Source organism: Copidosoma floridanum, unplaced genomic scaffold (genome assembly GCF_036245765.1).
Source record: "Copidosoma floridanum isolate Cflo_tuat_1 unplaced genomic scaffold, Cflo_Japanese_pri ptg000025l, whole genome shotgun sequence".
NCBI lineage: Eukaryota > Metazoa > Arthropoda > Insecta > Hymenoptera > Encyrtidae > Copidosoma > Copidosoma floridanum.
In genome coordinates, this window is record NW_028321902.1 from 453,536 (window position 1) to 472,796 (window position 19,261).

General features: G+C 35.4%; 2 protein-coding genes across 2 annotated transcripts in view; both read right to left on the reverse strand.

Moving 5' to 3' along the window:
• LOC106641618 (pyrethroid hydrolase Ces2a) overlaps positions 1 to 19,261 on the reverse strand; it is a 92,925-nt gene that overhangs the window by 14,596 nt on the left and 59,068 nt on the right. The window lies entirely within an intron of this gene.
• Positions 15,332 to 18,228, reverse strand: LOC149373873 (uncharacterized). Its single transcript, XM_089595285.1, has 2 exons — positions 18,073 to 18,228; positions 15,332 to 17,845 (listed from the first exon to the last, which is right to left on the reverse strand). The coding sequence occupies exon 2, from the start codon at positions 17,629 to 17,631 to the stop codon at positions 15,856 to 15,858; it is 1,776 nt and encodes a 591-aa protein (XP_089451411.1). The 5' UTR covers positions 17,632 to 17,845; positions 18,073 to 18,228; the 3' UTR covers positions 15,332 to 15,855.

Genomic DNA, 19,261 nt, shown 5'->3' on the forward strand with positions numbered 1-19,261 from the left:
TAAGATTTTGCATTTTGTATTTTTTCTTTGAGCTCTTCTAGTTCAATTATTGGTAGAAAAAACAACATCGCAATGAGGCTGTTAATAAATACAAGAGACAAAGCAGGTAATAATGCAACGAATTGATGAACATAAAGTAAATTCCATGTAATTGATGAATTTATCGAAAATGGATAATCAATCAAAAAAAGTAGTTGCGTTGGTTCACTAGAAAGTGACTTATATAAAAACATACTGATTATAATTATCATATTTCCTAACACCCCAGTACATAGTGCTATGTACCGGTAACTATGTTTACGTATTAGTGAGATTTTCTGATCATCTGCAGCGAAGATGAGATCCTTGAATACTTTCAACAAGTCCTACAAAAATTTTTCCTGTTATTGTATCAGTATTTGGTTTCAAATTATTCAATAGTTATTAAAAAATATATATATCACCTGCATCTCTGATCTTTGATATTTATAATACAACAGCACTGAAGCAGAGTCAAGGCAATATAATAATTGAAAACCACGTAACAACAAATTAGTTGAATCCAATCCAGCTTGATACATTGATAACGAAACCAACGCCGCAGTAATTGTTTGGTTGACCAAATAAACGTACCAAACGCATTGATAAATTAATTTCGCGATTTTTGAAGTATTTTCGTCCATTACACAAATCCCACATACTCGTCCTACGGATTTGTAAAGTTGAAAATTGAATAACAAAGACAGTCGTGACACCAAGTTTTTTATCGAATTTTTTATTATGTAATACAATTGCAATTTATTGGTCACATGCATTTTTTTTCTTAGTGTAATTATTTAAACACTATTAAATGCGGAATACATATTTGGTACTATGTTATTTAATCAAGATCTTGTATTTTTTTGTTGTTTATGGAAATTTTAATGTGGTATTAATAAATACATTTTACAACGAAGGCGAAGCACAGACTAAAGCAAAGACCCATCTTCTACTTCGTTATAACCGAGTCCAGAACAAGTTAGTATACCCTGACATTATGTCGATATGGGCTATAATATTAAATTGATCATATATACATTTATTAAGAAAACGCTACAAAAACGTATTAATTACAGGGAAAATTAACATATTAGCTGAATACCAATAGTTAAAACTAATAGTATAACAAGTAATATGTATATCGATTTATCAAAGTGCTTTTTTATGAATTCCATCAAGAAGCCCAAGGAGAAAGCTATTGACAATTTACTGTACAATTTATTGTATACTTCATAGTTTTGGGTAATTCCCACAATAATCTAAAACTACCTCTAAAAAGTAATACCAATACAATGCGTGTGCCATAAAAATTAAATTTTAAAAATGAAATAAAATTACAAGTTAAACGTTTATCACATTTATATAAGTAAATTTGACAGATTCCGTCCAATGGACTCAAGGATTGTGCACATTTTTATTTTGCACAAATTTTTGCAAATTATCTAATCAATACCAATCACAAAATATTTTATTTACATTTTTTGTGCACTATATATGTACATGTGTTGCGTAGGGTTCTATGGTCTTGGGGATATCGTACGTGACATATGTGTCTAAATTTTAATACGTTCACACAAGTGGTCTTCATTTCATCAAAACGCAAGATCAAATAATTTACACTTCATCAAAGTTATATGTACTGTATACATCACATAAAATTTTTAGCGAAAATTCTATCAGCAGCTTAAAAAATTATTGCATAAAAAACTAAGAAAGATATATTAATTTCATTACGGAAAAAGTTTTTCAATTTGAATTGATTCTGTTACGTACGATATGCTGGGCATATCATACTGACTCACCCTACAAGCCTACGCTAGTAAAGGACACCAATAGGGGAAACGAGCTTATATAAGGCCCTGCGAGACACGAATCGGGGCACTCGAGCGTCTTTTAGGCAAGAGACCGAACGATAAGTTGAAAACACCGCGCGAAACACACACGCCTCTGCCTCTAAGAAGCTAATAAATAATTGACCAACGAGTTGAGTTGTTTTCGTGACGCACCTCCTTACCAGTTTCTTTATCCTACGTAACAGTTTTGGTGCTAAGTGTGGGGTACGGTAAGAGTCGGAATATTTTTTTTTTTTCGCTTAGTTTACTCGTTTCAAAAAAAATTCCGCCGAGAAGCACACATAGTGCAGTGCCACGAAAATCGAACTTGAGTGCCGGAACGGACCCAAACAGGACAGAGATAAACGGGTAGCTGTTCATACGAGCGATTCTCGACATCAACGATCGGGAAGTCTACAAACAGAAGGTCAAAGCAACTTCGGGAAAGACCAGCAAGAAGGTAGCAGTTTTTAGCAGTCACATCTGTATTCCTGACGCTCAACGCCAAAAAGGGGAGTAGTTACCAGGGGAGGATGATATTCAGCACAATCATTCTGGCAATGGGAGTACTGTTGACTTGGTAAGTGAGTTGTTTAAATTTTTATATCGTTTTTTATTTTCCCTGACCCCGGGACAAAATATATAAAACTTTGCGTAACAAACATAAAACAAAGGTATCTTATTAGTGGGCTTGCACATGTATAGGAAGTATTCGAAAATAATTATAAAATAATAATAACCCGCACCTATATAGATCACTATTTTCAATACTATAATTTTTATTAACAAAAACAGTCTACAGATATTCCCAGAAGAATATTTCGTCCTATTTATCACTAAATAAAGAGAGAGCACAAAATTAAAAGAAACCGAGTAAAAGACACACGCCGCTCCTTTGCTTTCTTGTCTCGCATCTTACTATTCTTTTCGCGCGATTATTTTTAAGCCACTCTATACGTAATTAAACGTCGCCCCGTAATTAGGAAAATACATAAGCTTTGCAATAATCAAAAAGAAAATACGGTTCGCGACACGTACATACAAAAGGAGGGAAAAAGTAGGAAAAAATGATTCATCTTGGCGGCATTACCCATGAGTCAGGGAGCGAGAACGAAGGCCTAGATAACACGATAATCGACACGTGCAGGCAGAACCCTAGTAATAAAAAGCAAAAGAAAAATATGGCGGAACAGATGTTAGAATTAGAACTCGAACCAGAAGGGTGCGAGAAACTAGACGCCCTCGATGAAGGAACGAAGGCAATAGTAATGGGCCTGTTTTAGAAAATTAGTGCAAAGCTAAAGAAGACAGAAGAAGTGGGCGTGCCATTCACAGCGACCGCAGGGCCCATCCGAAATTTGTCACCGACAAATAGAGACTTCGACTACATACAACGCGACGCAGGAGTAAGCATAGGACCTGCAAATAAAGAAGTGAGTCTTATCTCCGGCGAACGGGCCATTGGGGGCAATATAAGAAGGGCCGAAGAAACACGCGGAGCTCGAACGGATAGAGTAGACACCCTACCGATACAATGGGGCATGCCGGGGAAACCAGAATGGCCGATTTCCGGTGCATCACAGTACGAAAGCGATGAGTCAAGAAAAATCGGGGCAAGCGACTTACACAACCAACAGCTATGGGATAGAATAAAGGATACGAGCGAAGAACTCGAAAAAATGATGAAAGCCGCGCGTATGGCAACGGCACCACCACCAACTAATTATCATACAGATCGGGTAGATTTTAACGCGAATAAGGATAGACGATGGGGTGACATAATACCGACCATGACACCATACATAGAGAAGGAACAAGAGACACGCAATTACGATCACCTACGCAGACCGCAGTATACGCACCACAACATTCTGTCCATGCTCAGCAATATGACAAACAACATCCCGTTTTTCGATGGTGACCCGATCAACTTACCGCTGTTCGAAAGAATGGTGCGTATGGTTGCACGTACAATAGGCCCGGAAAACGAACTTTTTTTTTTGGGCACCCTCGCAAATAGGCTAAAAGGGAAAGCAGCGGAACATTTTGCCCCGAGACTGACGCAGTTTAGTACAGTCGAAGAGTTCATCAAAGAGCTCTCAAACAGATACTGCAGTATTAATAATGCAGACTCGCTCATGGCAAAATTGAAAATAATAACGCAGCAAGATAGTGAAGCAATAGATGACTACGGGGGACGGGTACAACAATTATACAATAGACTAACAATGCTGTACGATTCAAACCCATACTTTCCCCCAATTCAAAAACAGGCGATGAAGGCAAACCTAGAATCCGAGGCGGTAAAACAATTTATTTACGGATTACTTCCAACTTTTAGTTGGAGGATGGCAAGGTTTAACCCAGAAACTCTAGGGGAAGCAATAATACAGGCGTTGAAAATTGAAAGTGACCTTAGTTTACGGCACGCAATACCGGTAAGCGCACTGCCCACATGCAATAGGACAACAACAGAGTGGGGACCACTCGTTAACCTAGCAAGAAAAGAAGAAAAAACAGCAGAAAACACTAAGGGAGTACAAGGAACAGCAGCAGTAAAAGAAAAACGCTGTATATACTGCGACGGCCGAACCGGGCATTCAGTTGAGGAATGCCGAAGGCTACTAGCGGTGATAAGTGATAGAAAAACTTTGAAAGAAAACGGAAGGGAACTGAGGGGCAATTGTAATTATTGTCAAAAACCGGGACACTATGCGAGAGACTGCCGCTCGCGCAAGCAAGACAGGGAGGAAGAAGAGAGACAGCGTAATGAGAGGCGTAACCAACCCGCAGATAATACTCCTACTGACAGTAATGCCCATAACTACAGGGGTAGGAATGATAACTATAACCACAATAATTATTATAATAATTACGACAGGGGTTATAACAATGGCCCAGCGGAGCCATACAATAGTAACAACAATCACAATTACAGGTATAATGATTATAACTCCAGAGGTTATAATTATTACGACAACCGTGGCAACGGTAACGCGTACAATAATTATAGCAGGGGCACATTCAACCGCTATGGTAACGGCTACAGAAATCAGGATAGCAGGGATGGCTATAATAGGGATCTAGTTAGGCACAGGCCGCCACAGGAGAGGGGCCCACAGCAGCGAAAAAGCGGCGCATACACTCCGGATAACAGAAGAGACCCTCCCGTAGCTTTAAACTCGCAAGATGTTCGACGTGGTCCCCAAACGTCGAGCATCAACTAGAGAAAGAGATAGAGAAAAGTGTGTCCGGTGAGGAAGAATGTGTGAGAGAGAGGCCGCAAAAGGCGGAGAAAGAGATAGTAGAGAAGAAGACGCACAACAACAGTCCGAGTACTTACACAGCGCAAGGAAAAATAGAAAGTAATACGGTAGAGCAAGATGACACTCCGATACAACGGAGCGGAAAACGCACAAGAAAAGGCAGGAGAGCCCGCAAGAAGAGTAATCGGACAAAGGCGCCGGACACACATGTAAATAATGATGAACCCGAGCTTTCAGAGCGCGACGAAGAAATAAAGCAGCTTCCGAAGATAACTATAAAACTCGCGAGAACAGGGCACATGCCACCATCGGTCCAGTTACAGGGACCACAGTTAAAGAATGGAAAGGCGACTTTTTATGCGGATACAGGCGCAGAGATTTCGATTGTAAAGGTTAATTTTCTGAGCACAGACATGCTAATAGACAGTAGGTATCGAGTAGCTATTATCGGCGTGACTCACGGAGCACGCCAAACGTTGGGCACAGTACAGGCTCAGTTGCACAGATTAGAGTGCACATTACATGTAGTCCCCCATGAATTCCCAATTGACGCGGAAGGAATCATCGGGTGGGATATTTTTAAGCGATACCGGGGCCAGATAAGCGCCGCCGAGAATACGATTAAATTGGATAGCGTAGAGATACCACTGGTAAGGCCGGAGTGTTTTAAAATACCTGCGAGATCGAGGCAAATAATTTATGCGCGAATAAGAAAAAGCAAAAATAATTTAGAAAATGGCTGGATACCCCTCCAAGAAATGGAGGAAGGAATACTGTTCGGGAACTTTATAGCCAGGAGTGTTAATGGAAAAATAGTCGCAGAGTGCATTAATACAAGTAACGAAATAAAATATGTGCCTGTTCCAGAAGTAGAGCTGCTAGAATATGAGGAAATTTACCGGAAGAACGCAGAAAACGTCGAAGGGGACGACGTCAAAAGCTTGGGGGAAGCAATGATAAGATTATTTAATAAAGAAAAAAGAGATGACAAGAAAAAAATTGAAAATTTTTACAAAAAACGAAGGGGAGCTAGAGAAACAAAAACGGGTAGATAAAATAATGCAACTCGTAGACACAGCTGGTTGCAACGTAAGGAATCTAATCGAGTCCAATAAACAAGGAGAGCCGAACATACATGATTTATTAGAGGGAAGGTCCGATGAATTACGGGCTCTAGTAATAATTGGCATGAAAATGCAAGATGTAGAGGGAAGGACGGGAATGAGGATTGACTTGTGGGAGCCCAACGAAAAGCGCATAAGGCCCCCACCTGAACCACCAACCCCACCGGATCCTTAAAGCAACGGTAAGCTATTGACTGAAGAGAATACAACGACGATAGTTACAACAATATTAATAATATTAATAATAATGATAGTAATATTAATAATAATAATGACAGAAGAAATACAGGATATAAGAAAAATAAAGCTAGTATACCGACATAGTATATTGTATGGGAAGACAGGATGAACAGAAACATACGTGTATAATACATATATATAGCGACAAGTGTTAGTTTTCATGAATTCGCGGCCCTCGGACGAGCCGCGAGTGAGCAACAAATCATACGAAAAGAAAATATGAAATAAGTGATTACTGCGCAACCAACAGATATTCTGAAAATTAACCCACCCCCTTGTGGAGATAGACTATTGTAAAAGTACGTACAAAAATTCAGATTTCTAAAATTTTCGCGGCCCCCGGACGCAGCGCGAAAATATGACAAAAAGAGTGGGATTAATTAGGTTCACGATAAAACTTTTTTCGCGGCCCCGGACGCGCCGCAAACTAGATATTCATATACGCTAGACTTAGATTTGCGAAAAAAAAACAACTATAATGGAAAGGTACGCATGAACAAAGCATTAATAATATTAATCAATTGTAATTTGATGTAACGTGAATGAAAAAAAGCAAAGCGAATGAGGGGCGCGTGTGGCACTCTCTAGTGAGTAGACGAACTTAATAGGAGTAGAATTAACTCACAGCCCAAATGTAAAAATTATGGATGGTAAAGACAAATAAAAAGGAAAAAACAGACGTATAAGCTGACATATACTTGTAAATTGAAGTAATTTTATTCTTGATTACCCGATTGACTTCGTTATTGTAAAAAATATATATAAAAAAAAATAAAAATTTTAGCAATCATTGTTAGGTAGAGAAGAGCATGGAGGAATGATAAAAAATAAATAAAACAATTTCAGGAAAAATAAAACCATTTTTTGAAAAGGCCCACGAGCCCACGTCGAGTATGAGAGATTAAACCTCCTCTTCTTATTTCCTTCTATCGTTCTCCATTAGAAACAATCCAACCCCTACCATCATGATATACTGATAATCACAACACCTGAAACGTCACACATAATCGTAACGGGATATAGAATTGACTGACATGTCTAAATTAACGAATAGCCCGTTCGTCAAACCGTCCACCTCAAAGTTAGCATAATTTTGCAAAAACTACATGGACCAGTACTTAATCGTTCATGTAAGGGAGACTAAAAATAATGCACCCAGATCACCGCTCGACGATCGAGAGGAATAATCGACCACACCAAGTGTGCGGCAGTGTTTCTGAGAACTTGGCCATCGAAGGACAACGTTACTAAGCCACCCTCATTCAAACAGGGTCGTCGATATTGGAGAGAAGGCATACGAATCTACAACCCGCATGCTTAACTAGGAAAAAATAAAAGACGCTTGCAATCACATAAGCTGTCACTTACATAACGACATTGCGCAGCAGTGTACGCGAGCTGCTCCTGCTTTTGCAAGAAAGAAAAAAATAAAATTGCATCCATAAGGACCACACACGGAGATTCTACTGGCGCAAAAAGAAAAAAAATCACGCTGTGACGCAAGTAGAGTTGAAGCTCAGCTTTGAGAACTCAGTCGCCACGCAAACATCTTAAAAAGTACACTTTCTCTAGACATTAGAGAGGAAAAATGAAAGCTTTGTTGTTGTAAAAAAAAAAAAAAAAAAAAAAAAAAAAAATATCGAAAAAGCAGCGAACTAACTCAGCAAATACGTCTACGGCGTCAAGAGTGGTTTTTGACAAAAAAAAATACCCTTATAAATCCTTTCCTAAATCTGACCTCATAAGAAAAGAGATTGGAGGAGTATAAGGGAAACATTATATAAAAAAATGTATGGATGAAAAGTATTAGAAATGTGTACGATACGGGTCAAAACTTCACTGCCAGAAAATGATTTTTTTTTTTATTCATACCTCCAAGCTTGTCTCGACCAAAAAAAATACTAGTGAAATGTAAGACAACCAATCGTCAAACTACCTGACTCTACAGTGTTCTTGAATATGTTATATGACCCCTCAGGCAAAATGAAGCGCATAATATTATATCCGACTATTCACAAACTCAATAAGCGACTTATATGCGCACGTAGAGCCGATGCGAAATAAAAGATAACGTAATGAAACATATTTACGATGGAGAATTTTTTTAACTAGGAGAAAAATACCCACATTGACAAAGACACTAAAATAAATTATAATAATTATAAAAAAAAAGTACAGAAAGAGGATTAAAAGATATACGTTTATTATTATATACTTTATATGTAAGGAGAGAGCCACACTCGCAGCTCAACGCTAACCAAATAAAGGGGAAACATAAGAGAAAGGGTAAGGTACATACGGTAATACATTTAAATAAATACCTATCGATGGAGTATAAGTAGTGTTAGGACAAGTATTTACCACAGAAACCAGGGTTGGCAACTAATAGCTAACAGCTTTATATATTACAGGATTAATAAATTCGGCATGGGGCTTCTTTTTCTTATGTATAAGTGCCTTCTCCATCGGGGGGGGCCCTACCACTGATATGTTATAGAATGTTCACAGGAAAACAAAAGGTTCAAGAAGAAGCACGAGAATTGGCAGTAATTCAAACCACACCGACAGTAGAACTCAGAGCAGAAAGGCGACTGCAATCCTCTAGACGGATACTAGAATTGCCGATGACCGTGATACAAAATTAGAATTCGTGAGCCTCGGGGATGAGCGCCGGGAGTCGCTCGACTATATCGGAGGGCGCAGTCCGAAGGATGAAACTATGAAACTATGAAAGAATTTTCTTTTTTTTAAAATATGTAGTATCAAAAAAAATCACCGTAAGTCAAAAAAAAAAAAACTGGTAGCTGTAGCTATAATAATAATAATAATAATAATAATAATAATAATAATAATAATAATAATAATAATAATAATAGTAATATTATAAGAATAATAACCACAAATAACATTTTAATTTGAAAAAGAGAATGAGCGTCGGGAGTCGCTCGACTATATCGGAGGGCGCAGTCCGTAGGACGAGACTAAGAAAGAATTTTCTTTTCTCTAAAATATGTAAAAACAAGAAAGATGTATTAAGTTTAATTATGTATGAAAAAAAAAATGGTCGTTGATCATAATCTACAGTAATTGTAATAATAATAACAATCATGATAATAAGAGAACGGGAATGAGCGCCGGGAGCCGCTCGGCTATATCGGAGGGCGCAGTCCGTAGGACAAGGATAAAGAATTTTTTTTTACAAAATGACAAGTAGTTTGGAAAATAGGTAAAGAAAAAAAAAAAGAAAAATCTCTAATGATAGATACTTAAGCGAACACGAACATGTAAAGTATAAATGTATTGATTAAATACGAAAAACATCATTAAATGTAAACTAGTAGTAATCAGCTGACTAATTCACTAAATTTTTTTAAACAAAAATGTAACAGAAGGCAGAGCGCATACATAAACAGAATTGTCATACACAATTATACTCGAGTACAGAATGAAAAGGATGATTGAATGTGAAAATGTACAAAGAACGGCGGTTTTCTAAAAGTATGAAAGGAGGAGTGAACCACCGTATATGAGAAAAACAACACAAACAACATAACACACGCATTACACACACAATCATAGGTACAACGGCCACCAGACACAATTCAGCGTCGTCGAGGACGAACGACGTCGCGGCCTCGGACGTGTTACGTACGATATGCTGGGCATATCATACTGACTCACCCTACAAGCCTACGCTAGTAAAGGACACCAATAGGGAAAACGAGCTTATATAAGGCCCTGTGAGACACGAATCGGGGCACTCGAGCGTCTTTTAGGCAAGAGACCGAACGATAAGTTGAAAACACCGCGCGAAACACACACGCCTCTGCCTCTAAGAAGCTAATAAATAATTGACCAACGAGTTGAGTTGTTTTCGTGACGCACCTCCTTACCAGTTTCTTTATCCTACGTAACAATTCTTTTACTTTGCTTTCTCTATTTCAATATGACTGATTATTTTCTAATAACGTACGGTTCAACCAAGTTTCATTCTGTTCAAATAGAAAAATGATAGTTTGTTCAGTTAATAAAAAATTCTACACTTTGTACATAATTCACCACTCAAACATTTATCACTAAAAACAGTCATTTATATAATGTTGGTGGTGGATTTAATTAAAAAAAATTTATGAATAATATCTGAAAAACAAATGCAAATATCACTTTATAAATGCATGTCCAAGTGTCATTAAAAGTTGATGTTAAAATTAGATTAATTAATTGGGTGTATTTACGACTTTGATGTATCATTGAGCTGCTATTGTATCAAACTATGGTTACAAAAAAATTTATGATGCATCATGAGAATTAACATTAATGTGTTTATTTTAAAATCTACAATATACTCAAGTAAAACATTAATCCATCGAGTGACTTGTATTAAAATTTAAATAGATTCACACAGAGACTGAAAAATTTATATTGGAGTTATAGGATTAAAACTGTAATAAAAAAGTTAACTTCAATTGAAATAACTTTTATTGTTTATTATTTACTATTTGTTGTTCACATTTTAAGTGTTGATTTTTAGATATTTTTAAAAATATTAATAATCTACACATACTTTTTAAAATAAACATTTTTATTACTCATATAACTTAGGACTCTTGAATTTATATAGAATATAACTGCAAGATTATGCCACCGATACAATTATGTACTCTGAAAGTCAACTTAATATAAAGTTTTTTTATTTGCAATAATTATAACAATAATAACAGTTACAACAAAATAGTAACAATAGTAAAAGTAATAAAAACAACTTTAAAAACAGTTATGGTAATTATCACTATAATAATGATAACAATAATAATACTAATAATAATTATAATGATAATAACAATAATAATAACAATAATAATAAATAGCAATACAAATAATTATGATAATAATAATGATAATACAAATAACAGTGTAAAATTAATAAAAATTTTATTTTTCAAACAAATATTTTACTAAAATTCATAACTTGCTTGGAAAAATGTAGTAAGTCTCTTATTAAAATAGTACGTAAATATAAATGAGATAAAAAAAATCAAAGAATAAAACCCTGATTACAGCTTTCTTTCTTTCTGTTATTTCTATATCACTGATTACTTTTTGACATTAAGATCAATTACAAATAAGAATATTTTATCCCTCCATTTCACCTTGAATTTCAAAAATATACCATAATGATTTTTAATGTCACTAACAATGGTACATTCATAAAAACAAACCTATTGACTTGTCCCATTAAATGCTCTAAGGGCTCGGTACTTGCCCTGGCGACATGCACTACCTGGTAAGAATTAAATTAACTTTTTTACCTACCGTTAATAGAAAACATGTGAAAAATTAACCTTTAACTATACATATTACGCGGATCGTTCTACAAAAATATAATACTGTGAAGACTGAAATGATCGAAGACTCAAAAGGGAGTTTGAATTTTAAAAATATTATTTCTGTACTGTTAGTAACCAAACAAAAAATCAGGAATTTTTGGGGTCCCGTTAAAAAAGAATTTTGCAGTACCAAAGTAATGGGTAGAGCTACAGGGTCTTACATAATTGCCGTAAAATGGAAATTGTGATCTAACTGATGCACCAAATAAAAATTAAACTTCACCGTTTCAATTATATCGTGTATGTAATAGCTATATTTTTACTCATCACCTATCAAGTCGACAACCAAACTCTTCGCAAAAATACACTTTATTCAAAAGCGTTACGGGCTACTCTGAGGTTTTATGGTGGAAAGACTGACCTTACAAATTTGCGAGCCTGTAGTACTGGCCAATGGTAATGGAAAAATCGAAAAAAATTTTGCAACACACTAAACCTCCGTAGAACAGAAAACGTTTGAACTTGAGCACCTAAATTTAGTTGCATACATTATTGCGAGAGTATTTTTCATAGAAATGTTGAATTTTTCAGATTTCGTTTCCACAACTTGAAGAGTATTCAAGTCTCAGATAAAATTTTTGGTCAGTTCTCTAAAAAGCATAAGAATATTCATTAAAGAAAAACTTTTTTATAACCTGAATTATGTTGTATCTTTCGAAGAAAAATTTCCTTAATGCTTTAAAAAAAATTTAAATTAAGAAGTCTTTATTCGACGTTATATCGAACTGAAACATAAAATATATTGTTTTTTGGTAGAATGACTCATACATACAATTTTAAAGAATTATCTACTTTAAGATGCTGTTTGTAGAATCTTTCATTGGATGAGACATCATTTATGAATTATGGCTCTGAGGGCCATTATATATGAAAAAAGTCCGTAAAGAAGCTAAAAACGAGAACATATTTATGGCATGATCTAGTTTACTCATATAAAATCTGACACTTACACGACTTAAATATCTCATGTCCCATGATTCCAATATACCAGGAATTGATACACCTAGTGGTTTTTGACTTCTTAATAATACAATGGACTTAGCCATTACAACTTGACGACTTTGCTGGTGCCATTGGGATAAATATACTGACAACCCAATGCTGTTCCCCTAAAGACGTAATTATCCAGTTAACCAGAAAGTATTTTTCAAAAATATATATATTATAACGATTCGTTCTTACCGATTGCTTTATGTTTTCAGTACAAAGAGAAAATATGTAAAATCTCAGAGTAACATTAACTATAGAAAAAATTGATATTATTCGCCTTTCCATCGGTAACTCAGACTAAAAATTTGTGTATCTTATATATTTTAGGTATACATTTTAAACTTTTTCTATAAAAAACTTTACGTACCGTAAACCAATTTAAACCACTTATAATTATGTGCATAGACAAAAATGTTATGGACTTCAAAATGTAAAGATGTGCCAAGTGGTTCGCTTTATGAATGTACCTAATAAAATTTCATTTCTAAATACTGTCAAAGGATTGTTTTTTTTCAAAGAAAAAAAAAATTATTTCACACTTACGTTATTATGAATTGATGCTTAAAAATACATCTAGTCAAGTCTTTGTAAGATTTTGCATTTTGGAATTCTTCTTTGAGCTGTTGCAATTCAATTATTGGTAGAGAAAACAACATCAGAATAAGACTATTAACATGTACAAGAGAAAAAGCAGGTATTAAAGCTACAAATTCATGAACATAAAGTAAAGTCCATGTAATTGATGAATTTATCGAAAATGGATAATCAATCAAAAAAAGAAGTTGCGTTGGTACACTACAAAGTGACTTGTATACAAACAAACTCGCCAAAATTGTTGTATTACATAACACTACAGCACATAGTGTTATGTATTGGTAACTGTGTTTACGTATTAGGGAGATTTTCTGATCATCTGCATCGGAGACGAAATCTTCAAAAACTTTCAACAAGTCCTATAAAAAATTTTCTGTTATTTTATTAGCGTTTGATCTTAAATTATTCAAAAATTGTCAAAAAATGTTTATGTTACCTGTATCTTTTGTCTTTTATATCTATAATACAGCAACACTAAAGCAGAGTCAAGAAAATAAGTTAGTTGAAAGACACGTATGAACAAAGTAGATGAATCCAATCCAGCTTGATACATTGATAACGAAACCAACGCTGCATTAATTGTTTGGTTAAAAAAATGAATATACCAGACGCACTGATAAACTAGTTTCGAAAATTTAGAAGCACTTTCATCCACCGGGAAAACTGCTAAAAATCTTCCCACACATTTGTATAGTTTAAAATTAAACCACAGAACTACTCGTGATAACCAATTATTTATAATTTTTTTAATTCTATATTCCGAATTTACTTTATTAATCGTATACATTTTTTTTCAGTGTACTTTTTTAATTACTAGTAAATCCGTAAAATATATTTGGCACTATTTAATGTTATTTAACCAAACTCTTGAATGTTATTGTTTTTAAGGAAATTTTAATATAGTATAGAATAAATACATTTTATGAAGAAGGCGAAGAAAAAACTAAAGCTGAAACCCACCTTTTATTCGGTTACAACCCAGTCCGTAACATGTATACCTTAATGTTATGTCGATATGGACTATAACATTTAATTTACACATTATTTGTAAGTATTGGGAAAACGTAACAGAAGCACATTTATGACATTGAAAATCAATACATTAATCGAGCGATGTACGTTTTATAGATCTTTTTATGAAAGTGTTCAAGTGCTTAATTACTCAACCAGTCATTAGTCTAAGAGAAATACAGGTGAATACTTTTTTTCAACTTTTACATGGTTCCACTATAATTTTTAAATAACACTGAAATTTTATATGAAAATAATAATTTATCAGAAGCAAACGGTTTTGTATTTTTTTTTCATACTTTTTAGCCGAAAGGATTCCTTGTGATGGCCTCGGTTATATGTGCACCAAGTATGGTGTCCATTTTTTTTGAGGACACAATAAACGTCAAAATGTAAAAAAACGCCTACAGTATAAAAAAAGCTCTTATTTTCAACACTTTTTATCAAGGAGAGTACATTTTATTTTATTATTTCCTGGTGAGGTAAAAATGGTTTTTTTTTTTTAGTAATTTGTTTAGATTGAGCGAAGTTATAACGATTGGTGATATTTATTCATACAAATTAGAGACGGTTACTTTTATTTAACTACCTTTTTTTCATTGATATCTATTTTTTACCTACACAAGTTATTCTCATCAAATTTACAGTGCGTTAACGCACAGTCATCATAACGTTTATTTTATTCAATAACAAAAGCAGTAAACACATGATCAAGAGTTTTATTTAACACTCATAGAGTTTTTAACAAATAAAATGTATTTGTGACAGCATGTAGTGAATAAATGTTCTTTATTTAAATACGACTTTATTTGACATTTAATAATTTTATAATTTACAAATATGCTTTTACAAAAAAAAGGGTATTGAAGATAAAATAATGTATTTCATTGAAAAATCGTCTGTCTAACACAGTTATTAAGTGAATAATACTAAACTCAGACGAATATTTTATCCAGAACACGTTCTTACGTGGTTTAGTCTCGTAAAAAATTATTAATGTAAAAAAAATGTTACAGATACAAATAAATTGGTTACAAAAATGCACTTGTGCATTACATATTAGAATTGTCGGACACTGTCTCAATATCACAACGTGTATGTGATTTTATAGTCGAAAAATCATTTCCACTGAGCGTTTCCAGTGTTTGTTGGTAAAAATTTTTTTAAAACTACTTTTCTCAAATAAACTTTTTCTGTAGACATGGATAAACTCATAACATTCATGCACACTTATAATTCAAATTACTTGGTTTAGTAAAAGCTCTTCCATGTCAACGTTCCTTACTTTTTCTTTACAAAATCTAGTCGTCTCATACGTTCATCACACTCTAACGAAAACTCGGCAGTTTGTAAAATTATATGCCTGTTGACCTTACTTTTGGTAGTAAACTTTTTATCCACTTTTGTCGCAGGGACGTTCGCCCGTGTGTGTGCGTGTATGATCCGTCAACACATTTTTGGAAGCAAAAGCTTTCCCACATCCAGCCTCTTTGCACATAAAGTGATGCTCACCAGTATGTCTGTGTTTATGTCTTGAGAGATTACTACGACAAGCAAAAGCTTTTCCACATCCGGCCTCTTTGCACTTAAAGGGTCGCTCCCCAGTGTGTGTGCGTGTGTGTGCTAAAAAATTGCTTTTTACAGCAAAAGCTTTTCCACATCCGGCCTCACTGCACTTATAGGGACGCTCGTCAGTGTGTATGTGTTTGTGTGTTAAAAGATTACTATGACAAGCAAAAGCTTTTCCACATCCGGCCTCTTTGCACTTAAAGGGTCGCTCCCCAGTGTGTGTGCGTGTGTGTGCTAAAAAATTGCTTTTTACAGCAAAAGCTTTGCCACATCCGGCCTCACTGCACTTATAGGGACGCTCGTCAGTGTGTATGTGTTTGTGTGTTGAAAGAGTACTTCGTTTAGCAAAAGATTTTTCACATCCGGCCTCTTTGCACTTAAAGGGTCGCTCGCCAGTGTGCACACGAAAATGATCAATGAGGTTTTCTTTATGAGCAAAATCTTTCTCACACTCATCACATTTATAAGGAAACTCAGCTGTATGTGAAATTAGATGCCTTTTGAGACTCCTTTTGGAAGAAAACTTTTTTCCACAGCCAATTTTGTCACACTTATACGGACGCTCCCCAGTGTGTGCGCGTGTGTGTGCTGAGAGATTACTTTGATGAGCAAAAGCTTTGCCACACCTGGCCTCACTGCACTTGTAAAGATACTCGCCAGTGTGCAAGCTTGCGTGTATTTTCAATGAACTTCGATAAGCAAAAGCTTTTCCACATCCAGATTCATTGCACTTAAAGGGACGCTCGCCGGTGTGGATGCGTGTGTGCGCTAAGAGACTGTTTTGTTGAGTAAAAGCTTTGCCACATCCGGCCTCTTTGCACTTAAAGGGTCGCTCCCCAGTGTGTGTGCGTGTATGATCCGTCAACACATTTTTGGAAGCAAAAGCTTTCCCACATCCAGCCTCTTTGCACTTAAAGGGTCGCTCACCGGTGTGTGTGCGATTATGTCTTAAGAGAGTACTTCGTTTAGCAAAAGCTTTGCCACATCCTGCCTCACTGCACTTAAAGGGACGCTCGCCGGTGTGGATGCGTGTGTGCTCTAAGAGACTGTTTTGTTGAGCAAAAGCTTTGCCACATCCGGCCTCTTTGCACTTAAAGGGTCGCTCCCCAGTGTGTGTGCGTGTATGATCCGTCAACACATTTTTGGAAGCAAAAGCTCTTCCACATCCAGCCTCTTTGCACTTAAAGGGTCGCTCCCCAGTGTGTGTGCGTGTGTGTGCTAAAAAATTGCTTTTTACAGCAAAAGCTTTTCCACATCCTGCCTCACTGCACTTAAAGGGACGCTCGCCAGTGTGGATGCGTGTGTGCACTAAGAGACTGTTTTGTTGAGTAAAAGCTTTGCCACATCCGGCCTCTTTGCACTTAAAGGGTCGCTCCCCAGTGTGTGTGCGTGTGTGTACTGAGAGATGACTACGTTGAGAAAAAGCTTTTTTACATCCAGGTTGATGGCACTTATAAGGTCGTTCTTCAGTGTGCACACGAAAATGATCAATGAGGTTTTCTTTATGAGCAAAATCTTGCCCACAATCGTCGCATTTATAGGGAAACTTGGCAGCGTGTGGGATTAGATGATTTTTAAAATTACTTTCGGTTGTAGACATTTTTTCTCATGTAACTTGATTGCACTTGTAAGGACCTTTGTTGGCGTGGCTTCGCATTTGCTCAATAAGTTAATTTTTGATGCTCAACACTTTTTCAAAAAATCGATATTTGTAAAGACGTCTTCATTGAATGGATATTTTTTTTCGTTTTTTCTGATGCTAATGATAAAATACGTTGGCGCGATACGTAAATGTGTACCCTCAGTTGCACAAACTGAAATTAAAATATTTTCTAGTTATAATGACAATTTCTGTTAAATAAGTTATTAATAAAATTTGATGGCCACTATTATGTAAAAACAGTAACTTCATTTAAATCACGTCAAAATGTTGCAGCACTTTTTTTTAAACCCATGCAAGAAATAACGAATAAAGGCTGTTTAAAGTACAAATGATATCCACTAAGAAGTACGAGTGTTATTTTGTAAATGCGAGTCTTACCTGATCGTTGTAGAGTTTATCAAAAATCGGTTTGTACATCAAAAAGACGGTATCAGTCCTTTAAACTGCTTAGCCCTAGTTTAAATTTTACACAATCTTTTTGCTATTAAAAACGAGGAGCCAAGAATTTTTTCTTCCGACAGTAGCTCCAACCACTTCAAGTTATGGAAGCACTATGAAATACAGCTGATAAAGAAACCTCTAACCGCTTTGTCCGTAAATGACTGCTTTTTATCATTAGCGTTATCTCACAACTTTTTCCACAAATTCTAACATGAACGCACTTCTTTGTCTATACTAGATAATGTTTGAAAAAGTTTCTACAAAATTAAGAATAACACGTGAAAACACTGAAAGTTGTTTGTCTTACGAACTTTATTTAACACATCCATTGCGCACGTAGGCTTTTATGTTTAGTCAGACATTCACATTTTTGTATAGTAAAAATTTCAAGAAATGACTATATACGTATAAGTGGGGACTTTCACTAGTAACAGCACAATTAAGTGCAACCCATTCTCATGCGTTCCCGAGATATATTATTATCAAATAATAGCGTCAATTATTGTTAAGTCTAGTTTTTACACGTTTCGATTATTATTTAGTTTTGAAACTATTAAAACCAGAGGTCATAATGTGTATGTACTTTTTTTAAAATTAAATGTTATCAACTTTTATTAGGATTAGTATTTAAGGTAAGTATACAAGTTGCTACGCAGGCTATATGTAAGCAAATAAGGGAACTGATAGGTGATATGACATATATACATTGCTGAAAAGCAGCTAGAGCGAGTAGTGATGTGCGTTGCTCAACGCTTAAGTCGGTTTTCACGACATTAGGTATGATTTACAAAAATTGTGAAACTTACATATATTTATCGTAAACTTTTTTTAAACTTAATTTTTTAGCAATAAAGCAATGAATATTCTATTGCGCTACGTGGAAGAGGAAACGCTTACTTCCCTCCTGAGTTGCGTATACGATTTTCATTCATATCCAGAGGAAAAGACGCACAACATATTTTTGAATGATATTTTTCGGATTAGAGTACGCATGAGCGCATATCCCATAGGTACCGTAAATCTACGCCGGAATGTGTCCTTCTCCTTTGCAAGTGTAACTACAATTTATAACTGTAGCGTATAATACATTCGTAGGCCTCGTGCGTGCTTGTTGATGCGAAAACAT

What these genes read in the sequence shown, in the direction of transcription:
- LOC149373873 (XM_089595285.1), bottom strand. Translation starts at nt 17,631, where the DNA reads ATGTCTACAACCGAAAGTAATTTTAAAAATCATCTAATCCCACACGCT.